Raw genomic sequence first — 26496 nt, 5'->3', positions numbered from 1 at the left:
AAAATTTATACTGGGAGTTTGGCCATTACGATGTTATATAAAGTAAAATTTTATTAGAAAACCATTTCACATCTAAAAAAAAAACATTTTCGTTTTAATAAAACCAAAACACCCATTAAAATACAATAAATATACTTTCAAGTGTGAGCAGGTTAGCTTCAATAGGCAATACGAAATAATCCAAAATAATACGGGGGGGGATGTATGTAAAAGGAAGAGCTGATTTGAATTTTTCCATTTTGATTTTGACCTTCTCAGTTTAACATGAATTTGTGTTATCATTAAATAATAGAGCAATCTCATTTCACTACAGCATAAAAGAGCTCTTTCTTTGGGTATCAACCAGTAGAATGAAGAGGAGAACTATTAGTAACATAATATATACGAGGCATGTTTTTTAAGTAAGTACCCGTTTTGCGATTCTGCCGCCTCAGCCCTACGGTCGGCGTTCTGCGTATGCGCACTGATTCTTCATTCTATACGTTGTTTACTGAGTGTTTAAGATGCCCCAGCGACTACCATTTGTTCCTGCACTTGAAGAAACATCTGGGTGGTCAGCGTCTTCAAGACGATAACGAAATCAAAACAGTTGTGATACAGTGTTTAACAAGTCAGGCGGCAGAATTTTATCAGGAGGGTAATCAAAAACAGGAGGGTGTCATGCCACGTTATGACAAGTGCCTCAATATTCAGGGAAATTATGTAGAAAGTAGATTAAGGTACAGGCTTTCATGTAAAAATAAAATTATTGCGATATCTTTGCACGTCTTTTTTTAATTCCAAAATGGTACTTACTTAAAAAATATGCCTCGTATATCACTAATACAGTAATGTCATTACATATTAAAAAGAAATCAACAATCAAAATGATGAGCAAGACTAACCAGCACCAGGATGAAGGGAGACTGAATAGCTATGTAATAGGGAGAATTTAAGCTCGTTGGATATGAAATAGCTGGCACTTCCAGGCTCAGCCAACTTCAAGTTGGATGGGGGACCTTGATAAGCAGTAAATCCGGGTTTTTCTTCCGGTTCTTCAGTAGTTTGCTCAATGGCTTCATCTTCTGTGAAAAAATAAGTAGTTCCACCCATATTTTCCTAAAAGGAATTCCGTTAAAATAGAAGTTTTACAAGAGATTATTCTAAAAAAAAATGGCTAAGTTACTGCGCACATAATTCTTCTTTTTCTCTACTTAAAAAAATTTAATTATACAAATAAATGACAAACGAGCTGAATTACAAGGTACTTCTCTACAACAAATTAACGTCCAACTCCAAAGGAAGAATTCGAATATACCTAAAAATTCAATTTGTATGCTGTTGGAAAGGAACATGTCCATGGGAATGTCAGATAATGTTAATTATAAAAATGTGAACAGCAACCTGTTTAATTTGTAGTCTGGCTCACTTTGTTACAAGGAGATTAATAGAAGAATTTTCTCATTCTAAGTAATGAATGATGAACCAAAAATAATATTTGCAGTCATCATAGGCAGCGCTATTGCGCTGCCTGAGTAAAGAGGGAAGTAGGCACAATGCTTTTTTTCTGACCAAGGCACTTCGTATAGAAGTCGTCGTAGAAACTTCGAAAGGAGCTTATTCACTCGGAAATTGAAAGTTCTAGTGCCTTTTTAAGAGTAAAAAATGATTAGAGGTAACCAGACCCCCCCCCCCCGCAATCATCATTTCCGCAAATTCATACAATCAAATCACAACAGCTATTTTGTTCAGCATATTTGTAAGGTCCAGTAACTATGTATTTGGGGATGTTAATCTACCCACAGCCCTCGGGACATGGGCTGTATGTTAGACAATTCGGCCATCGTTTACACATAGTATTTGTTATTGAGATAGGTGGCATGTATAACCTGAAATTTCCAAAAAGACGAAGGACATTCAGGTGAACCTTTCAGAGAATGTTGAGTGGAGTGTTTAACTAAATCAAAACATAGTATGTGCATACGGGTTGTCAAAATGGCGTAACTCAGGAATGACAGAGTATATTTTTTTGGAATTTTCAGGAAGAGATGAGGGAGATGATGAATTGATCAAAAAGGCAAGATTCACACGCTACTACTACTAATACTATTACTACAAATACCACTACTACTGCTATAGAAAACGACCTTTTAATCTAGAAAATAAATTTAAACTCAGAAATTTAAACTCAAAGATTTACTCCTCTTTCCCCTGAAAAAGGGGTCAGGTCTGCACGGCGGATTTTGGACAATTTTGGATATGTTATTGAGCAAATTTTTCTGAACATTTTGGTGACAAAAACATTTCTGTTGCTCAAATGCCGGGTGAAAACCGTATTTTTACTGGACTAATTGTAAGGCTAAGAGTATTAAGATGGAAATCCAGGAAGTGTAGAGGAGGAAGGAAGTTGAACTAAATTAAAACAATGATTATATACAGGTTATCCAAAGGACATATTGGCAATGCCACAGCAACGGTTCATTGTATTAAGTTGAAACTTCCAGGGCTTTATGAGGGGGATATTCAACTAAAAAAAAGACTATGTTAATACTACTGCTGCTACTAGTACAAGTACTATTACTAGTTCTACAACTAGTACTACTAGTAATCCTACTATTACTACTGTCACTACTATTACAACTATGCCTAATAATATGAAGGGGAAATTTTTTAGGGAATATTGAGGGGGGAAGTTGAACTGAATCACAGCACCCCGTCTGTCTACAGGTTGTCAAAAGGGCGTATCAGTAATATCTTAGGAACCCTTTCGTATGTGAACGTTAAACCTGACAGGGCTTGTTGTGGGGGATGTTGAACTAACCAAAAGACAATGTTTGCATCGTAATATTACTGTTTCTTCTACTACTGCTACTGCTACTAAAGCTAAGGCTACTACAATTAATTCTGTTGCTATTACTGCTACTAATATTACTAATGGTACTACCGCTACTGCTTCTAAAGCTAAGGGTATTAAGGCGAAATTTTTTGGGGATACTGAAACAGTGTTGAACTAAATCAAAACAGACCATGTGCATACACGATGTCAAGAAGACGCACAGCAATGCTTCAGGAACGGTTTATGGTATTAAATTGAAACTTTCAGCGTGTTTTGAAGGGGTTGTTGAAGAAAACCAAAGGTGATATATGCATACTACTACTAGTGCTACTACTACTATTGATACTTACACAAGTTAAGGGTATAGGTGAAGCTTTCAAGGAATGCTTAGCCGGATGTTGAACTAAATCAAAACTGAGAATGAGCATGTAGATTGTCAAAAGCGTGCAAGAGCAATATCTCAGCAACGGCTTACATTATTAAGTTGGACTTTCTAGTGTACGATGTGGCGGATTTTGGACTAACCAGAAGGCATTACGTGTATATTATCAAAAAGAAAAAGTTTTTCTGAGGGAAGAAAAGAGCAAAGTTGAACCCTAAAATTAACAAAAATTATTGCTTTACAGCCTATCTAACATGTATCGAAAAAGCTAGTGCAAATAAACCGATTGATGATATTTCTCTATGTTTGTAGGATTATAGGAAACTAGCGCTTTACTGAAAACACAAAATAATGTAGGATTTTTGGAACACTTTACAACATAAAAATAAAGCATTTTAGAATTGTTACTTTATTTTTTATTTTTTTTCGTTTAATTTGGTATCACTTCTGCACAACGAGCTCAGTCCATTGATTGGCTCTCGGTTTGGTTTTGAAAAAGACACTTCCTGATTATTTTGTAGACAAGACCGAAGTGAAGCCATCTTGATAGTACAAGGACTATAGACTAGCTTTAAAATTTGTATCATAACTTGAAATTCTCTGTTGTAGAAAGAAATAATCGCATTTCCGAAGTTCATATTATCGTTTATTTGTTCTTTTTACGATTTAAAATTGTATGGACAAATATGTTATCTTATAAATCCATTCATTATTTTTATATGCTGTTTAATGACTTTGCGGTTATTAAAATAATATTTATTTTAAGTAATACTAAAATAATATTAGAATATTAAAAATAATTTCATTAAATAATATAAAACATTAAAAATAATATTATTAAATAATATTAAAATAATATTCTAATATTATTATTAAAATAATATAAAGTTCTAAGATAATTTTAATTGTATACTGAAGTTACTGATATCACAGCTGGTGTAAGACTACAAAAATCGTAGTAGATTAGATTGTTGTTGTCAGGCAACGTACTCACTTTTGACTCCTAAATCAATATTCTTACTTTTTTTATACTTGGCTTTTGTGTTTTCAGTAAAACGCAAGATTTTCTATAATCATACAAACATAGTGAAATATAATCAGTCGGTTTATTTGCACTGGTTTTACCCATATATGATTGATAGACTGTGAAGCAATAATTTTTTTTCGTTTTCAGTTTCAACTTCGCTCTTTACGTCCCTCAGAAAAACTTTACTTTTTTAAATTATTCTTTGTCCGTTTTTAATTAAAAAAAACAACACGTGAAAAAAGTGTATAACTTGATAGGTTGACGTGGGCTATTACTGAAACAGGGTCATATAGTCTATACTTTATATAAGGGTCAACATTTCCCAGTACGTAACAAAACGACAACTACAGAAGGTTACTTCCTGTGTTATAAGAGTATACTTCCGAAGTGCCTTTTCTATTCTGAAATTTTGATTTTACCTAATGGTGCCACATATAGCCCTAAATAATATATTCATCCGTTGTTCTTCGTTAATATCTTTATCTATTCTGAAATTTTGATTTTCCGTAATGGTGCCAGTTATAGCCCTAAATAGTATATTTATCCGTTGTTTTTCGTTAACAGGCATTGTGAAATATCACCCGGTCAATAATATCCCGGCATTGCGAAAGAATAAGGACAGTTGTATATTGTCTAAAAATGATATAACAACATCTATAAAAATTGAAGGAAGATCAAAATCTGATTAGTAGAAATTTTATGCATTTTGTAAAATAAGAGCTCGTATTATAAAGGTTTTTTAGGTAGTTATGTATATAGCATATGGCAATATCTATTCAAATGGGTAGTCAGGTTTAATCCAGATGCCACTGATCCACGACGAGTCTTCTCACTATTTTATATTCTTACTTGATTACCTCTGGAACATTTGCAATTCCACACCAAAAAGCAGCGGAAATGCTGATTAAATAAAAAATATTGTTTTTATTTTAGGATTAAAACCTCGAAAAATTGTTCAAGAAAGCTTCTGCAAAAAGAGCAAGTTACATTTTTATATAGCCTATGGTTCCTTAATTTGCTATGTAAGCATTCATCAAGGACTAAGAGATAAGTGATATGTCAGGCACATAAACATTCGGTAGGGGGGGGGGGTCTAAATTTGTGTAGTTTGTCGTGTAGTTAAATTGTGTAGTTTACACTCCTTGCCCATGGGATGTTTGGGCCTGGTATCTCCAGAGGCTTAGTTATAAGATTTTTGACTATTTGACCGAAGTGGCTATTTCAGAAGGCACTATGTTTATCCAGAACGCCAAAAAGTCAATATCCCAAGATCAGCTAGGGATGTCACAAGCATGTTATCGTGCATATTGAGCTAAATCCAAAGCCGATCTGCCCTTCCAAATCTTTCATATGGGCGTATTTGCGATACCGGTATTTTAGGAACAAATTAAGGTATAAAGCTGAAGCTTTCACGGCATTCTGAGGAGAATGTTTAACTACATATAGATGTTGAAAGGGTGTACCCGCCGTGCATTCGAAACCTCTTAGTGCATTAAGGTGTAGCTCACAAATACACTACACAATACACGACTACACAAATTCGGGGGGGGGGGTCTAACGGCCAAAGAACAGACATAGTCCATAAAAACAGCGAAGGACAAAATATATCGATGCGATTGGTGTCAGATCAAACTTCAAGATCAAACGTATCAAGATCAAACTTTCGGGCTATCATGAGGAAGATGTTCAACTGGCCAAAAGGCAACATGTGCTTACTACTACTGCCATTAATACTTCTGACAAAGACGAAAAAAAATAAATGAGTAATGAAATTAAATAGCCGAGAAAACGAGGGTAATGTCAGTCAGTGGGCAGAAAAGAAGCGAAAACAAGCAGATGTTTCAGCAAGGATCTCCACCAAGCTGTCTTCAGTGCATATAAAAAAAAAAAAAAAAAAAAATAACATTTTCAAGTAGATTCGGGCAGAGCAGAAAAAACACTTGATCAAATTAGCCAAAAAAAAAAAAAGCCTGAACAAATGAAAAACCATTCACCAATTAGATTACGCAAGAATGCTCTGCTTAGCGTGCCTACAGACCCAATTTCCCAGATGATTTTAATTTAAACAGAGGAAAAATGTTATATGAATCTTTTAATATTAAGTTATTATAAATTGGGTTTAAAGGAATATCTCCGGTATCTCTATTTAAAGCAAAGTCTCTATTTATGTATTTTTTAATTTCAATTGCCTCCCTAAAAGAATGCGGTAAACCATTTGCTGTAGATATTAAAGTTGACCCATCAAAAAGAACAAAATTTTCTGGATTTTGAAAGATGTTGAGGGCCAGAAAAAAGTTCAACCTTCAGTTCATTTTGGAAAGAAACAGAGATATTGTGTTTCTTTAAAAATTTACCAAGTTTGTCGCTGAGTTTCAGGATATATGGTAGAGTGGTGAAGGTTTTGTTTTCACTGCATGAGTAACTAAAGAAAGAAGGATGAGTTCATTATTTTCCTGTTTTACCTGTTTTAATCTTCTATCTATGATATTCTCAATAAGTTTAATTGGGTAATTATTACAAAATAAAATTTCTTTAACATAATTGAATTCAGATTCTAGATGATTGTGTGGACAGATTTTTAGAACTCTGTCGACTAAAGAGATTACTACCCCTCTTTTTACAGAAGGAGGGTGGTTTGACTAGAAATGCAGATAACGATCATTGTGGGTGGGTTTTCTATACATAGAAAATCCAAGGTTAGGAGTATTTTTTAGAATAAAAAAAAACCTAAGAGAGGAAGCTTCCCTGAATTTTCCAGCTCTAATCAAAATTGAAGATTTAAATCGAAATCGTTCAAATGTAACAGTCATGATCCAGGGACCGTTATCTTTCAAGGGGTGGCTCGCACTCGCCGCAGTTGGTTTGAGGGTGGATTCTAGGGTAATCGGGAGCGCTTAAAACGAATATTGAGGTGCACAAGTTATATCGGACGTGTGTAGAACATGGTCGTTTTAGCCTATAAAGTCAAATTTGGCCTATAATGACGTCATACTGCTCGTGATTTTTTTACACGGAAATAAAACTGAAAACTTTACAAACTTGAAATATTATTAATCCTAAGAACGAGTATTTTCACCTGGTATTTTTAGTTTTTTCCAACAACCTTTTTTATTTAGTTAACCCCTATTTAATTTTGAAATCAAAATTTTTTAATATACTTTCTCTTAGTTTTTTCGGTTTTTCTGAAATTGTTGCCTACATAATTATATTTTTTATGCTTTATTTGAATTCTGCTCGTCATTACGAGTCAAACCATGAGCCTCTTTTCCAAAAAAATTATTGAGCAACTATTTATTTTTTTCTAAATAATGTCATAGCTTTCAGAAATTAGCCTACAATGACCAATTTTTTTTAGCTGTTAAAAAAAAATGAAAAGGAATCAAACTGCACATCATTTAAACCATCAGATTGTCCTTTACACGTTGTTAATAAAAACAAAGTCGAGACTTGAATCTGTAAGAATATATAAGCGTTTTTAAGCAGCTCAGTTTCCACAAAATCTTTTTTTTGTGGCTGTTTCTTTTTTCCTTTTTTGGCAACAGAGGCAAAAGTATGCACTATGCGAACTTTTACTTTCGTGGGTGTCCCTTTGAGATATGGGCTCATAGCTTCAAAGCCAGTGACTCGGAAGTTCAGCAGACTATTTGCTACGACTTCTGGAGCTGTATCCCCTGTCATAAACTTGTACAGCTCTGTTCACATCGGCTTGAATGGGTTTACGAGCAACTCTACCAAGTCCATAGCCCGATTTCTGCCTTTTATTGTCAGATTCGTAAACGCAGGGGTATCTTCATGATGGTTTATTGACTTGTCATGCATGTTCAGGTTTGCTTTCAACTTTTTTGTGACTGTTGTGAGAAAAGGGAGAGTAGCCAGATATTGATCCCTGGAATTTACATTCGTTGTCGCCCCAACGACACCAGAAACTCCTCGATGACCTATGACGTCCAAATTCATGGTCAAATCTAAGACCAGATTGCATACAATGCTGCGAAACGAATTGCTTATTTCCCTAACAAGAAAATTTCTACTTACAAACTCTCTGTGAACTTCTGGCGCTTTTTTAGGCAGGCGTAGCATTTCTTATAGGTAGTTAAGCGCAGCTGTGGCGTATTTATGGTTTCCAGATGCGAAGAGAATCGGAATCATCTCTTTTGTGGCGTTTAAGTGTGATCCCTAGTCCGCAGCTCTTTCAGCATAAAGATAGTCGTTTCCGGTACGGATAAGATCTAAATAGTTGATCCAGAGCTATGATTCCTTATGGTAGATCTGGACTCGTTGTACTCCGAGAAAAGCGGAGCAGTGCTTTTCAGCTCATCTTCTATCTGTTTTCATGCTTCAGAACTAGTTACACCAGCACGGTGTGCCTCACGCAAGACAACTGACACCCCCTAAAATCGTTGTTGCCGGAATCCTTACCTTTAGCTAGATCAGATAAATACCCTAAATCCTTTCCTTTTACGTCGTAGTTTTCAGTACTTTATGCAATAGTCAGTGATCCAAGGCTCGCTATCGTTCAAAAAAAGAGAGGGGGTGGCTCACATTAGCCGCAGTTGGTTTGAGTAAGGATTCCGGGGTAATCTAAGGTGCTTAAAACGAATATTGGGGTGCACATGCTCGCACTAATGTAGAGAAGATTTTGGTCTAAAAAGGAGAAATTAGCCTTTAATGGCTAAGTACTTTATGCAACTAAAACCTAATATATAAGAATTCTCGGCTTTTTTTTATTGTAGCGGAAACCAAATTTGCACTCGTGATCCCAAAAGGAGGCATCTGTTGTTTTTTTTTTTTTTCTTTTGAAAAAATTCAGTTTTATATAATTTAAAGAAATGATTTGATTCAGAAAAGAGCGATCTATTGTTTGGGGTGATAAATTATCAGTTGTGTTGAAAATATTTCGAGCAAAACGCCACTATTCAGAAAATTTTCTTTTTGGAGGGGGAAATTTTCTTGCTCAAGCACCTATATATTCTTGCAGATTCAAGTCTCGACTTCATTAAAACTTAAAACGATCGGGAATTATTACGTATATGAAGGGGGTTGCCCCCTACTCAATACGCTCCTCTTTACGCTAAAGTTTGAATTTTTTCCCAATTCTTTAAGAAAGACTCCTGAAACACATGCTTTAGTAAATTAGAACAATAAGAAGCTTTTTTTAAAGTACTAAAAAACTTTAGCGTGAAGAGCGAGGCATTGAGGAGGAGGCAACCCCACTCATATACGTAATAATTTCTGATCATTTTAAGTTTTAATGTTGCTCCTTACTTTCAGTTGGAAAAACTCTTTTTAATAATTTAATGCTTACAAGACAACTAAAAGAAATATACATTCAGAAATATGCTTTTTGCATTTCTTCAGATTTTTTTTTTATTTGGTTTCTTAACCAATATTAATTGCTTATTCAATTAGGATCTTCGAATATATTCACAAACTACTCAATCATGATCAAAGACATCTTTTAGTTCTTCTTCTGTCTTTTTTATTCTTCATTTTACAGAAATTAATTTACAGAAATTATTTTTACATTTTTACTTCATTTTTACAGAAATTCGCACTCTAATAAAAGCAAAATTAAAAAAATTGATGTTTTTGTTCAAATAAAACTCAAGGCCTTATCCAGAGTGAAGGGTGTTACCAAGCTTCTGCTCCCTCCCGCTCAAAGGTCCAATTGCACTCGTAAAAAGCGACAAAGATGTATATAAACAATTTTTGATGAGTTTTGTAAAGTTTTTGGTAGCCCCCCCCAAAAAAAAAAAATCATACCCAATTCCTCTAAAAACTATAGATGTTGCCCTATTAAAACTAAACTGTTCAAAATACATATTGTTTTCAATGAAGTACAGTTTATAATTTGTAAAACGAATGAAAAGCGAAAGAAAGCACCTTTTTTTGCAAACCTAGATTAGTCCTTGGACGCCATTCTTCTTTGTTGCGTTGTTGTTGATGTTATAGCAAAATAAAACTAAATTATTAAATACAATTATAACAATCAAAAACTAAAATTTCAACAACAATCGAGATCATGCAAAAAAATATACATGTTAAAAAAATCACATTTATGTCTAAATTCTTCTTTTTTGGTCTATTTCATCAAAAGTATAGAGCATTGGTACCTAAGTTATATTTGAAAATGAATAGTTTTAATTAATTTGAAAAATTCCATTTTGTTCTTTGAAGAGAAGTTTTGCAATGACAAATATGTTCCATCTCTTTTATGCATTTTCAAGGAGTATGTTTAGAATGAAGAAAGTATGAATGGAACTTTAGTGGATATCAGCCTGATGGAGTTAGACTGAAATTATAAAATATAATCGCATTGGTTTCGAGAGCTGTCGTTAATCTATTTATTCCTCAATGCTATGATGATAAAAGAGAAATCACTTAAAATATATATTTCTTTTAGTAAAGCGCGAATAACACTCTCGCTATAATTGAGGTATAAAGGAGACGACTTCCCAATTCACATATCTAGTAATTTCTGTACGTTTTGAGTTTAAGTTGAATATCAATTTTATTTTCGGTACATTATAAGTTCATTGTCGGTTTCATTTTTATTAAGTCTAATATCTGTTTCTTTTAACTTTAATATCTGTCTTTTATTATCTATTTTTTTAACTATAATTGGGGTACAAGGGGGACGGCTTCTCAGTTCAAATATAAGTAATTTCTGTTCGTTTTGAGTTTGAGTTGAATATCAGTTTTTTTTTGTACATTATAAGTTTATTATTGGTTTCATTTTATATTAAGTCAAATATCTGTTTCTTTTAACTATTAGTCCATTTTTAATTATAATTTCTGTTCAGCTCTTCTCGAGACATAGCTTCGCTCTTTGCTTTTATTAAAAAAAAAAACCTTTATTATTTAATTTATAAAATAGAAAGATCTTATTTGGACTTCGTTCGGTCCTTGCTGTCAGCGTAATCAATCGCCTCATTGTGAAATGGGCAAAATTTAACCCAATTAATCTGTAGGGGATTGAAGAGGAACACCATCTGGTACCCTTTTTCCTCTTTCGCTTGAATACAACATGTTAAAGTAATACTCAGTAGGATGTCTAAGGCTTAAGGAGGATTCTTATGGACAAATAAGGACATAACGTGAGGTAAATTTTATTAATCTAGAGTTTTTCTTATTAAAGGAAACATTTTGAAACTGTTTTGTCTCGCGGTTCTTGTCTTGAAATATGGTAAAAACAATCATATTAACTTGATGATTTCATATAATTAAAACAAAACTTACTTGTAGAAGCATAACAGACCCGTCAGTCGAAGACTCGTCAACATCGTAAGCTGAACTTGCCATTGGAAGCATTCTGAAACATAACATGGCAATTATTTTTTTTCAAGTGATTTGTTACTGGTAGTTTTGACTCACTTTGGTATTCAATGAAAACAGACGTTAAGGTACAAGTAATAAAAAAACGGATGGGGTATTCTATCTTAAATAGAGGATTAAGAGTTTCTTCTCCAAAATGTCCGTAGAAGGCATTTTGACGAAGATTCTGGCAAAAATCAAAATTTTGCCGGCAAAAGACTAAATCCAAGCGAACAATCATGTAAAACTCGGTATCCTATCGATTCAAAGTGATGCCCTACGTCCCTTGGTCATGGAAAACTTAAGCCAGAACTAACGACCTAGCATTAGATTGTATTTTAATGATCTGAACTGATGCTTCATAAAAGGTCTTGACCAGGCCTAGGTATACTGCCTTCTGCTTTAAAAGCTTACTAAATTTCTTCTAAAAACAACGTCCTTAGCCTTCGTCTTGTTTTTACCTTAACCATATTGCTGGACAGACAGAAACTTTATTCGACAGCCTTATTTTTTTCAACCACGTTAAAGACTAGGCACATGGTTTTTTGGATCGGTTGGAACTTTTTATAGACTTTACATGATAAGACTGCTCACAGAAAGAATTCTCAACAACACTAAAGAAATGGTGAGCTCGATGTGAATGAATTTAAATTTAGCCCGTGTAATAATTTTGGCAAAGCAGATAGTGTAAATTTTGACGTTTGTTTATGTCTCGCATGAAGCTGTTTAAAATAAATATGATCACAGTCTATTTCTGATCTTTGTTTTTTCTCCCGACTCTAACAAACAGCCTATCCCTATAATACGGTATTCCAACATAGATGAAGTTAATTATCAAACATGAAAAATCAAGATTTGTTACAAAAGTTAAATTAGAAAGTTTAAGAAGTTTGAATTAAGTATATAGAAATTTATTATTTCATAGTTAGGAAAATTCCATGTATTGTACAACGCAAATATATTTTAATGAGGTCTTATTCTCGAAGTACTGTTATACAAAAGTTTAACTTAAGCACGAAGAAAAGGGATTAGGAGCGCAATCCCCCCCCCTACTTTAGATTATCCTGAAAATTGTAGTAAAACGAACAAACATTGGATTAAAAATCGAATTATGTCAAATCATGGATGTAGCAATAATTACAACTTAGTAAAGACCAAATAATATCAGCCCGCATTAACCTGAAGTTTTAAAACGCAGTTTCGAAGAAACTGTGTATTGAGAAACGTTTCCCTTGAATGCTGATTCATAAATAAGAACTATTTTTCAGATTGAACAGAATAATAGTATTTATTTACGACAAGGAATTGCCTGAAACCCCTTAAACATTGCATCAAACTAAAATGAAAAATTACACTATTTAAGTTTCCGTCTTCGAAAACCTAGAAGAGGTTTACAGCCCTCCCCTTCCACACCCATTTTGGAAAAAAGAAAATTGTTTTTTGCCTGAGTAACAGTGATGGATCTCCCTTTTTGACAGGGGGGGGGATTGTATCAGAAAGATGGTTGGGGAATATCTAGGAGGGTTCATTTAGACTTAAATTGAAATTTTCCAGTGGTAATTTAAAGCAAAACAAAATACTAGTTTTAGCCAAAAATCTAGAGAGTGCAAATTTTAATAGCCGATCAGTTTTTCATGGTCAACTACCCTCGAGTAGTGGTTTACACAATCCCTCCCTTTCCCCCATCTAAAAAACCAAGAAGGATCACATTTTAGTTTGAGCGATACCTCTATTTTTTTATTTTTCACATGACGAAAAACACACCTTTTTTTTTTTTTTTTTTTTTAATGGGTTGTAAATTATCTTGATAGGGCTTGTTTGAATTAAAATTGACAGTTAAAGCGCTTCTTTAAATTTTGATTAAAACTACGCATATCAGGATGCCTTTTTCTGTTTAAAAACAACAATATCGTCCAAGTCGGGCAAACTACCACTGAGTGAAAATTCTGAGACAGTCAGCCCATTTCCCATGGTTGAAAGCTCTTAGCTGAAGGCTTACAACCCTCCGTCTTGAAAACTTCCACCTCACCTCTACATCGAAAATTTAGTCTTCTTGCGGATGAAACCATTGGTTAAATACGATCTACGAAAACAAAGAAATGTGCTCTCCTGGCACTACATGTTAGCGCATCAGCCTTAAATGCAACATATCTCCGTTTGGTCCAGGCTTGAACCAAGTTGTTTAATTCTGTTATTTTGTTTTGTATATATACTAAGGGCGTCACTGAAAAAGAGACCGTAAAAGAATTGACAAACGCACAAAAAGTATTTTTTGATGGACGTAACGAGCGAGAGTATGCAACATAATATCAATAAAACTATCTAAAACAAAATGACTCGCGATGATCCCCTATATTTGCAGAACTATTAAAAACTATTGCTTTACTGAAAATACAAAACAATATATGGTTTAACTTCAATAGAGCTTTAACATATTCTTTACGGTGTATAAGCAAAGCATTTTGGGGTGTTTTTATATGGTTTGAATCTGCTTATTCTGGTGAACACCCTTGCAAAATGAGCCCAAGCCGATTAATCGCTCTTTTTTTGGTTTAATAAAATAAAAAAAGACAATTTTTTTCAACTGAAAGTAAGAAGCAACATTAAAACTTAAAACAAATAGAAATTATTCCTATATGAGGGGAAGCTGCCCCTTTCTAAACCTTTCTCGCTCTTTACGCTGAAGTCTCAAAGTTCTTAAAAATGCTTCTCATTCATTTTTTTGTGTTTTCTCATTCAAACTCAACGGGCCTTGTTTTTGAGAAGTCTTTCCTAAAGAATTGTGACAAAAAGTCACACTTTAGCGTAAAGAGCGAGGGCTAAGAAAGGTTCAGCCGTCTTCATATACAGAATAATTTCTTTTCGTTTTACGTGTTTATATAATCCTTACTTTCAGTAGAAAAAACTTTTTTTTGTTTAATTTCTGACTCTTTTCCAAATAGTGTCAGGAAATCCCCTTCCCTCCCCCGTTTAAAATCTCCTCTGTAAAACTCCCCCGAAAACTTTCCTCCCGTGGAAAACCCCACAGGCCGAACGTACCACCCAAAAAATTTCCGCATATTTCCCAATAACAAACACTATATGTAAACAATGTGTAAATTGCGTAACTTACAGCTCTTTCCCCAGGGACTATTAAGGGTAATGTCATCCCCAAAGGCACAGTTATAAAATCTATTAATTCTGCTGAATTAAGTAGCTATCTCAAACTTTGGTCGGATGTCTTTGGGGGGGGGGGGGAAGGGGGGCTAGTTGCCCTTCAATATTTTCGGTCTCATAATAAGGGCACTAGAACTTTTGATTTCCAATCAAATGAGCCCTCTCCCGATCTTCTAGAATCACTGGTACAATACGATCACCCAAGGAAAACACGAAAAACAAACAAATAAACACACATTCATGATTGTTCTTCTGGCAAAAAAATTACTTTTTGTATATAGGAACTTGAAACCTCTACAGTAGCACTCTGATATGTCGGATGTGGTGTTGTGATTTTCATTAAGATCCCTGGATTTTGGGGGATGTTCCTCCTTTTCGAAAATTGCACAAATTGTCTCAGGGTCGTAACTTTTGATGGGTAAACATTAAACATAATGAACTTTATATATTTAGAATAAGCAGAAAAATTCAATTCTTTTCATGTGTCTATTGTTATCGAAATTCTGTCTTTTTGTTTAGAGTTTTGGTAGCCATTCGGTACCTATTAGAGCTTAACCACTCCTTATCACAGTTCGCGACCACGAACTGTATGAAGATGGATATTTGATACCAGAGTTTCTGAAAATCCAAAGAAAACGTGTCTATGTAAATGCTAGGGCTATAGACTAACTTCAGAAATTCGCATCATAACGTTTAATCACAACTTTGTTCATTTCTGGATAATATATTCTTTTTGTTTCCTTTTGATTATGAATAATACTAAATTACGTCTTCCGAGTTTAAGATTTTACATTAGTAACCAAAACTATATTTGGTGATTACAATGGCCCATAAGTTAGCATAGTACCCAGATGATGACATGACGGCAACCTTATTGATTATGATAATGTAAACAGAAGACAGGTAGGATCGATGCGAGATACTAGGGTCTATAGGAGTGTTGTTACTGATGTTAAAAGCAAAGATCACCATTTAGTAGTGTCTAAGGTTAATCTAAAATTGCAAATTAGGAAGGGTAATTACCTTCCAGGAAGTTATAATGTTGGTAGGATGAGAATTAGAGAGAAACTTTCCAGGAACAGTTGAATATTAAACTAAAAAGTCTAAAATTGGACAACGTAGAAGATGGATGTAATAATTTTAGGAAAATAATTTGTGAAGTAGTCGATAGTATTATAGAGAGGAAAGTTAGAAATGAACCTAGGAATATTGATGAAAATGCTTTCAGTTTAGTAGAGAAAAGAAGGGGCTTCTACAAGAAGTATTTGAGTAATAGATCATATGAAAATAGGAGGAACGTAAGGAAAGTAGAGAAAGCATTAAAGTACGAATTAAAGATGTGTGAAGTGGAGGCCATAGATAAAATTGCCGAAGGTCTAGAAGAAGCAGCCAGGTCTAGGGCTGAAACGAAGGCACTCCCAAAGACAGAGGAGCATTTATTCGATGTTTTCCAGAGGAATTGTCTACGGATTCTTTTGGTTACCCGGGTAAAAAGAGGGAGGCTTTAAATAGATTTGGATGGAAAATGAGCGTGCGTAGGTGTTGGCCTCAGGCTGCTTGGTGCTGCAGTGAGTTGTTAGTAGTAATAGTAGTAGTACATTAATAAATATGTATTTTATGACTTGCAAAACCATTAAGTTTCCCAATGTGGAGTGTCATTTTCCTTTTCCTCCTAGATTTTTAGAAATACCTTTTTTGGTATTGTCACTGAGAAAAAAATGGATTTTGAAAAATACAGTTTAGATCCCTCTCCCCTAAAATTTCGTGAAATGACATAAATGATTCAGGGGTCAGGTCATTTGCGCCTCACCTGAAAAAGGAGCTTTGAGCATTTCTACAAATAGTACCAGGGGACAGAGCTTCGCTCGGTGAAGCGAGTTTTAGATTTAAAAAGGGTTCTGGCATTTTGCCCCTTCCCCCCCCCCCCCTGCGGAAATGCAATCTCCCCATACACTGATTCAGACACAAAAAAAAACAATTTTTGTGATTTTTTTTAGATTTGGCTGCATTGCAATTCATTTTATTTTTGGCCTAGTCAATTCGTGAACCCTTGCCTCCCCCACCCCCCAAACTACACTTCTGTGAATCCATCCCCCTGAACTATACAAAAAAAATAGACTTATTTCACTAGAAATTCAGTCCAAAATAACAATATTTTTATTTGAACACCTTGCTAAGAACGCTCTCAAAGTTCAATTAACCTCTTCTGTTATTCTGCAAGGTTCAATTAACCTGCAAGGCGGCCAAATGATTAAATAATCGCTGCATTCATATTTGATACAAATAGGAGACTAATACAGTGCAAAATTAACCAAGGTTGGAACGTTTAAGAATAGCAATGATGTGATTGATATTCACTCACTCTTTCCAACTGTCAATTTTAATTTTGACAGTTTCTTTTCGGTTGTTGGGTCTCAATTTCAGTTATCAGACGATTTATGACAAATCTATTGATGGCACTGGGAGGGAAAAACAAATTTTTCAAAGTTGTGGCCTATCTAGATCGTTTTTTCTCACCGAAAATATGCTATTATGCCACTTTTCAGGAAAAATATCTACAATTACACAATTATTGCTCGTTTAAAGATATGAGATCACGAATCAATTTATTCAGCTAGTTTCGTGGACAAATATTGCATGGACTGCAAAAGCAACAATTTTGGTTCGTATTAGTTTTAATTTTGCTATTTTCTTCCATCAGAAAAACTTTTTGTTTGTGTGTTGAATTAAAACTTTCGTTTTCATTAAAACTGAAAACGAAAAAAATTACCCCCCCCCCCCACTGTTTACACTTAATTTTTTTACAGTACTTCAAGAGCGACTATCTTTTGCAAGAGCCTATTAAAAGGTGAAATTTTTATCACGCTCTTTGGAAAAGGAATAGAGCTGATACATTCGCATTTGGTTCAAATAATAAAATGTTCTGTTTCAAATGTTGTGAAAGGCAAGCCGTAAATAAAAAACAGTTACTAACTGGCCGTGTTTCAAAACAATATTTCAGTGTCGTTGTTTCTTGAGAAAATTCGTCCTGTTCCATCCACGACAAATTTTGGAGTCTCAGTAAAAGGAGACACAACGAAAAAAATTCGAGTTATTTGCTCTCTGAAGACCGACATAGGAGATCATTGCGAAAGAAGAAAAGAATCAGGAGAAGATTGCTGCTGATAAACTGATCACGAAGACACGGTGAGAATCAATAACATCTTTGCTTTTCTTTCTTGTATCATTGACAGAACCGAGAAATCAAAAAAATGAACACTTAAAGATACGCTAAATTCCCTTACTAACGAGTTAGATGCTGCAATTGAGGCACTGGATATAGAGCTATCATTTAGCGAGCATGGAAATGGGCTTAATAGTAAGTCACAGACGTTCACCTCTTACAAAATTAAAGGAGTAGAAGGCCCAGAACTGGAACCGTAGGAGAACATTATGATCCTTGGTTCAAGAAAGAAGAGTTGGCCAACTCCAAATAGTTAAAGCTTATGGAATTTGGATCCTGTCAGCCAAAAATCTATTTCCCAATAAATGAAGAAATCCAGACCTAGACTTCGAAACACAGATTACACTTTATTAGAAACTGGCACTGAGAACCTGCACACAGAGTGTACCATTGAGAACGACTCAGCCAACAGCTTTGCTTGTTTTTTCTTATGAGGACATTTTTTATAACTTAAAACTATATATTAGACCTAGGGGATCTATAGCAGCTCAATATTGAAGCTATTAGCGCAATTCTCTAACAACAAATTCAAAGACAAGAAAGAAGTATCCTTAAAGTGCCAGCTATAATATTATTTAAAATAATTAAAACTCACTTAGATCCAATTACAGCTCCATTTGACGTACTAGTAGCATCAGAAACATTTAAAACACTTCTCAAAGTGTCTGATAGGGTTCCTATGTCTGGCCCCCTGGACGTTTTATTAGGTGGTCTCTAAAAAGAAAAAGAAAATCATATATGAAACCTAACTCTGCAACAAAAAAAAATGCAGCAATAATTTAGTCACAAAAACCATGTGACATTTAGCTAACTATTTCCTCTTGCTAATCACTTACTATCTAAAAAATCACGATTATAACTGGCCACGATACAAAAAAAAATTTATTAGAGCATCTACCAATAGAGAAAAACATTTGTACTATAATTTTTCTATAGATAGTAATTAATAGTGAAAATAGATGGGTATTCAACATGACGGTATCCAGGAGGGTGCCCAGTTTGACCCGCCCCACTCGAAATTTTTGTCTTTTGATACTATTCAAATACATAACTTTTTATTATGGGTTTATTTGAAAGCGATCTCAATATTTTACGTATATTACATTCACTTAGTTCACACAGTGTCCAGGTTTAGTTAGGAGGGAGGGGGGAGGATATTTTCTGGTTGAGGATAAATGTAAAAAAGGAAGTAGTTTTAGATCCCAAGTAACACATTTTACTAGATAAAAATGTATTCACATACACAAGGGCATCATCAAAAGAGGATGATGTATTTGATTCTCTTTTAACTACTTCACAAGTGTTAGACTATTATATGAATATCTAATTCCCAGGGACCCTTAAATTCTGGATTTATATTTATCAGCCCTACTCCCTCCTATTAATCAGTCCCTGGTATGAAATTCTTATACATGGACAAAAGCATGGATAAACTATGATTACATACATACAGGCATATAGACACCAAAACAAGAATCTTAGCCTGAAGTCTCAAGTAGGCTTTAGAGGATATCCAGTAAGTTAATATCCAAATATCAATTTAACTCAATGGCAGCTTATAACCATTTTACTCATTTATTGTTTCCATCCTAAACAATTGTTTAGGCCAATTAAAGGTAAAGGTCCCATTTCTTCCTTCGTTTTCAGCATGCAGACTTAAGATAAAAATAATAGCACCATCTTTAAGCTCTTTCCTTGGCATAGCAGGAAGAGATAACAAGGCCACTTAGCAAAATCAGAAGTTGTAAATGATACATGCATTTATTATACAAATTCTAAGGAATTGCATAATCCGCGGTGAAATTGTGAAAAACACGAAGGTAAAAAAAATGGATGTAATTAATGTCCTGTAAGCAGGATAATGAACCTTAAACAATCATGTCAGTGGGTCAGGAATGCAAGAATATCATGGATGCCACAAGTAATTTTTTTATTTATTTTAATCTTCTCTTCTCTTTCTTTCTCTTTTTTTAAGAGAAAGCAGTGGATCACAAAAGAGCATACCATGTTTCCCAAGTGGCCTACATGCCAAAGGCAAGAACCAAGTCATAGGAAACAGTTTGTGTCTGCACCAGCTACCAACTCAGCTAAAGCATAAAACTATTGTGCAACAATGACAGTGCAATTTAGTGTGAAAACTGAGGCTTCTGTCTAAAAGCGTAACCGAGAACTTAAATCTTTTACCGCAAATTTTGAGCAGAAGTTAAAAAAAAAAAAAAATTTATGTAGCCTAGCATTATTTTTCAACTTCAATTTATTGTGAAACTTAACAGAAGAAAACTGAATAGATATAGTTAATAGAAAATAGGAACAATCAAATTCAAGCACAGAACCTAAGATAAAGAAAAAAAATATGTGAAAACTTTGAAAAAAAAAATCAAGGAATTTATTTAGGGGGTTAGCAGCACAGTTAATGGACATGAATCTTCTCCATTTCAAAATTTTATTTGCAAATTTGTAAGAAAAGTAAAACAAAAAGTATTCTCCATCATTACCTACATGAGATTTGACCGAAAAGCATGTATTCCATATGAGATTCTTCATCAGTGCTAAAAAATTTGGTCACGAGTTCAATCAAAGAGATAATTTTGCTGAATTTAGGAAAATAGAAGCATCTGATACTTGCTATATATATAATCTTTTTCTTAAATTTTAACTAAAAGGACAAAATTTGTCAATGAAAGGTAAACTGCTATACTCAAACTTAAATCGAGCAAAAGTTAACTCCCTTAGGAGGTCAAATTCACACTAAAAAAAGAAATTCAATAAGAAATTTGATCTTATAAATTAATTAGACCTTTCAATATAGTTAAAACATGTTGCTCCTACAAAGCTAGTTTTTTAGATAGGCCTATATCCCATAATATTACGGTTCATACACCGCCATCTATCGACAAAACGGAAGAATTTATTTTGCTAGTGTTTGACAGAGACTTAAAAATATGGCTGAAACAGAAGTTATACCAAAACGAAAAAATTTCTTATCCAAATCTACCTCCACAGCAACTTGATGAATATGATGGACTAAAGAAGGCTAATTTAAACTGTACAATATTAACTATATTTATTGTTCTTTGAAGCCTTATTGCAGAGGTTTCATTTCTAATAAAGAAATTCTCATATTAAGAGACTTCCAACCCGCCATACAAAAAATGGGGTAGCAAAGTAGCAATGCTACTTGGCAGTTTTCAAATTAGCTGGCAGATTTTGTCTGAAAACACTATTTTTGCATATAAAAATTATTTTTGCTAGTGGCAGCTTTGAAACTTTTTCCATATCCACTTCCAACTTACCCTGGATTGAAATAATGGGAAAGAGTCGAGACTCTATGGTATGACTACAATATAAGCCATTACATACCACCAGTCTGTGATCTCAATTAAAAAAAAAAGAAAAAGAAAATCCCGTTGATGGTTTTTGTATCCTTCGATTTCTTCAATAGGGGAAAAATATTTTTTATTAATCGGATTTTTTTTTTTAGTGCATTCATGTGGTGATTTTCTTTTTGCATGGCGGTCACTCATTTTGTAAGAATTTCATATTAGACCTGAATGACCTTGTCAATAATACAGACCAGAAAAGGCACATTCCTAAATCAAGATGGAGTCTGACAAAAGCTTTATATAATTGATAGTGGAAGTATAAATTTAGACTCATGTGTAGTGGAATTTGTCTTTCTATACCATCATTTATTTCATTTACAGCCTGACGATCAATATCGGGGGACCTTGAAAAAGCTACAAAGTTTTACAGCTTGTTTGCTTGACTGTTTAACCATAACATTGCAATCCCAGCTTGAAAGAATAAATAATTAATAGTTCTATGTTTAAAGGCTGAAACTGCACAATAAATGAAGCACACTATACCAGACTCTTACAAATCTCGATGTTAATTTCTGCTAGCTTTGGATGGCTTTCATATTGTAATGTAAAATTCCTTGTTGAGCTTCTCATGCAGCCTCCTTACAATTAAACAGTTCATGGTAACGAACTGTAAGTAAGGAGTGACCCGGCTCAATAGAAACCAAAACTCTAAAAAACGGAATTTTGACATCTATAGATGTATCAAAAGAACCGGAGTTTTACGCTGATTTCAAATATATATGTTTCAATAAGTTTAATCTTACCCATCAAAGGTCACGATACGAGCATGAGAAAATTTGCTTGATTTTTGAAAAGAGGGGTGAAGACCCCCTAAAAGTCATAGAATCTTAATGAAAATCACATCATCAGATTCAAAAGATCAGATAACCCTCCTAATGTAAAAATTTCAAGCGCCTATCTGAGAAAATGTGAAATTTTGTATCTTCTGCCAGAAGTATCTTCTTGCACTGCAAGAAGTTTTACACTGCCTGTGGGTTCCAAGCAAATATGCTTGGAGGTATGGACAGTCAACTAGCTGTTGGCCAGAATCTAATCACCCTCTAGTATTGTTTTATTACTTTCTATAAAACTTTCCAGAACATTTACCTAATACAGATATAATCCTATTGTGCAGGTACAAGAACACTTGCTTGAATAAGCAATTCTCTAGTTTAAAAACAATGGCAGGTATGGATTGGTGATGCTTTACCAAATTAAAAAATAAATTGTTTGACATACTTACAGCATTTGTATAACCAGCATTTCCAAAATGAGGCGGTCCAAATTGAGCTAAAAGAAATTTGGTAAAATAACTCAAAAATAATATATTTGCTCAATTCAACAAATCGTGTTGGTACAGCACACATTGTTTTTGGACAATTTTCAAGCTTAGGCCCACTTGGCAATTATTTGGCAAGCTTACATCACAAAAAAAAAACAGCACTAAATATTTTTGGAGAATATTTAAGGAGCTCTCTCTACATCCCCACTAGCCACACGTGTTTTTTCTATACTTTAATATTACTAAAATGGGTTAGGTGATGTCTGGCCAAATGAATTTGCGCAAAAAAAAAACCCAGAAGAATACATTTTTCCCAGAAAGAACACTTAATTTGGTTTAGTTTTTTGGTAAAGTTCTACGAAATCATAATATTGAGTTAGGAATAAAGTGAATACACCATTTGATGCCTTTTTTTATGCTGATTATAAGTATAGTAATAATTTCTATTAGAACTAACTTTCAGCCCCCCCCCCTATATATACCTAACCTACCCAACCCCTGATTGGGCATATATAGGGGGGGGGGGGCTTAAAATAATTTACGATATAAATTATTATTACATTAGTAATAAGCAAAAAAAAAGGCATTAAATGGTGTATTCACTTTTGTCCTAACTCAATAATATGATTTTGTAGAACTTTACCAGTTTTTTTGTTGTTGCACAACAACTCTGATTTAACTAATGTAAATAAAAAAAAAAACTTTAACACATTGTCATACACACAAATAGGGAATGAAAAGACACTCTTGCTATGTAACTACAACTTACATTTTCCAACCCTGTATTTTTAAAGAGGTTTCGAGCCATACTGTCAAGAATTTTCTATTCATAGAGGTAAACCTCATTTACTCATTTTTTTTTTAATTTTTTTTTATGATAAAAAAGACATTTCTACAAACCATGAAATTGAAACTTTATATACCTTGCAACACAGAAGAAGAATTCACACACAAATTCCCATGAATAAATTCTGCAAAATATTAAAAATGGAATCATAGACCATTTGCCTATTTGAATTTCATGTTCTAACATCAATAGACTGTACTCCTTATTTATTTTTTTAATGCCTGGAAGAGGGGATTTCTGGAGTTCTTAAAAGAACAATTAGAGCCGAAAGTCTTTTTTCAAAGGAAAGTATGCTAAGGATAATTTTTCAAGCTGAATTGTCTGCAATAAATTTAATGGGGAAGGAAATTGTTCAGAAGGACTTTTAAGGGAGTGTATTTTTTGTGGGAGGAACTTTCCATGGAGGAATTTCCTGTGAGAGGAGGGAATTTTCTAAAGACTTTGAGCCAAATTTACCGGCGTTATTTGAAAAACGATCAGAAATTATATAAAAAACAAGTTTTTTCAACTGAAAGTAAGGAGCAATATTAAAATTCAAAACGAACAGAAATTTTTCCGTGCATGAAGGGGTTTCCCCTTCCTCAATACCTTGCTCTTTATGCTAAAAATTGACTACTGTCCCAATTTTTTAAGAACGACTTCTGAAACAGAACAGCCGTCTAACTAGAACAGGAAGCTTTTTAAAGGTGCTAAAAACTATAGCATGAAGAGCAAGGTGTTGAGGAGGGGGGCAATCCCTTCACATATGGGTTTGTTTTGAGTTTTAATATTGCTCTTTATTTTCAGGTGAAAAAAAAAACTTGTCTTTTTATTTAATCAATTAAAAAACTTTTTCTACAAAATAAGTTTTTTAAAGAAAAGTAAAGAACTCCATTAAACAAAAATGAGCAAAAATAAAATCAAATAATCTACCAAGAGGTAAATTAACACAAATCAGAATTGGTAAATAAAGGAGACCCAAAACGAAAAGAAATTACAATAATTAACCGAGTAAAACTCAAAGCGAGTAGAAATTAACATGAGTAGGGCTCAAAACCCCTATGCCTACTCAAGGACAGAACATAATTTGCACTTTAATGAAAAAACATAAATGTTTTTACTTTTATAACTTTAATAAATCAAATAATATTAACACTTTGATTAATAAATATCAGTATATGTATATTAAACTGACAAAGCACATTCATTTGTATTTTTTTTCAGTAAAGTCTGTTGTTGATGTTAAGATAAATGAAAACATACTGTCTAAAAGAGATAGAGCCTGTATAGCACATTAGCCATTTTGGGATTTTAGGGTGCAATAATGGTGCCCTTATTTATGGTAATATCTATTTTTAAACTCTGAAAGATTTTCAAATAGTTATTTGAGCTAATTCCAGAGAATTGTGTTTAGTTGGTTGTATTAGTTTTGTGATAGAATAAATTAGTCTGAAAATCCTTTGTTGAAACAACGGACAAATGCTGAATGATGGGGACCAAAAGTTTTTTACTTATTTTCTACTGTTTTGCAGAATAGCCTGTTTTATTCTAGGCGTGGTTTTTCTGAAAGTTTTTCCAATGCCAGGAGATAACAGAAAAAAAATAACAGAGCATCTTCATTTACTTTTTTTTAATATGGAGTTTTACTTATTTTTAAGCTTTTTACATGGTGTGACCCAAATATGTATTTATATTTTTCTGAACAAATTTGGTAAAATGATGATTTTAAACATAATGATTAGTAAGTGGTTTGTTCATTCTTTCAATTTAATGTTGCATTCTTTAGCCAGTTCTAGGCATATTATTGTTTTTAACATTACTATGTTTTTATCCTTTTCATTAGCCCCAAAATTGAAATTTGGGTTTCTACTTTGTGATAGTAGAAACCAAAATTTAATCAATATTTGATCTTAACCCTATGACATATAAAAAATTCAATATATTCAACATATGATGGAAGTAAAGAGCAAAGTTGAAACTTTAAAAGAATAAAAATCATTGCTTGGTAATATAGACAAAATAGATCTATCAAACTGGCTCAAATAAACCAACTTCCAATACTTCCTTATATTTGCAGAATTTTGAAAAACTAGCACTTTACTGAAAAGACAAAATCTCTGAAACAAGATGTCATTTTAGGATCAGATTTCTTCTTGAAATAGATGAAATTTTGTTTTTGCAACTGAATAGTCATTAAGACCATGTAAAAATGACATAATCTTATAAGGTAATTCCTTTGTCTCACCAGCTGATTTATCAACAAATAGTAATATAGTTTTTGAACTCTAGAAATGCCATTTAGTATTACTTGAAGTTAAGAATTAATAGACCATAATATATATATATATATATATATATATATATATATATATATATATATATATATATATATATATATATATATATATATATATATATATATATATATATATATATATATATATATATATATATATATATATATATATATATATATATATATATATATATATATATATATATATATATATATATATATATATACTCCAGCAATTTGCTTATTTCCTCTAAAGTGTAAAGATTGTTAAGCTATGATGCAAATTCATGGGGTTAGTGTATACCTTGAAACACTACCTAGACACCTTTCCTTCAGATTTGTCAACAAAATCATAGCCCACAATACAAACCACATTAAGCACATCCAAATCATATAATAAACATCCTAGAATACTTTATTTTTTCACTGTTAAAGACCAATAAATTGCTTTGAGTTTTTACTCTACAAAAATCATAGATTGCTTTGGGTTTTCACAAAAGAGCAAGCTTTCAAAATTCTAAAAGTATTGGCAAGATATTGGGGAGTTGGTTTATTTCACCTAGTTTTATGGATATGTGTTGCATTTGCTACAAAGCCACAATTTTTGTTGGTTTTGAGCTTCAGCTTTGCTCTTTTCTACCATCAGAATATTCTTTTTATTAACGTGTAAACAATTTGAGAAATAAGTATTATAGTAAATATAAAAATACAGTAAAGGGACTATTAATGATGAAGCAGCTAGAAGGTACAAAATGGGCCAGCTTTCTCACTGTGATATTGAATTTCTACAAGAAATTAATTTGGTCCAAAGTG

At 33.3% G+C, this 26496-nt stretch overlaps 1 protein-coding gene across 1 annotated transcript in view; it reads right to left on the bottom strand.

Annotated features, from left to right (window-relative positions):
* Positions 1 to 26496, bottom strand: part of PAN3 (Poly(A) specific ribonuclease subunit PAN3) — a 64124-nt gene that overhangs the window by 28011 nt on the left and 9617 nt on the right. The window contains exons 2-5 of the mRNA XM_089094571.1: positions 22523 to 22569; positions 18513 to 18631; positions 11464 to 11536; positions 885 to 1098 (exon numbers count right to left, since the gene is read on the bottom strand). Coding sequence (XP_088950697.1) covers positions 885 to 1098; positions 11464 to 11536; positions 18513 to 18631; positions 22523 to 22569 — 453 coding nt within the window. The remainder of the gene's footprint in view (positions 1 to 884; positions 1099 to 11463; positions 11537 to 18512; positions 18632 to 22522; positions 22570 to 26496) is intronic.

This window comes from Artemia sp. Qi Xiang Cuo, chromosome 9 (genome assembly GCF_049724085.1).
Source record: "Artemia sp. Qi Xiang Cuo chromosome 9, ASM4972408v1, whole genome shotgun sequence".
Taxonomy (NCBI): domain Eukaryota; kingdom Metazoa; phylum Arthropoda; class Branchiopoda; order Anostraca; family Artemiidae; genus Artemia; species Artemia sp. Qi Xiang Cuo.
Note: the sequence above shows the minus strand (reverse complement) of the source record. Positions and strands in the feature narration are given on the sequence as shown.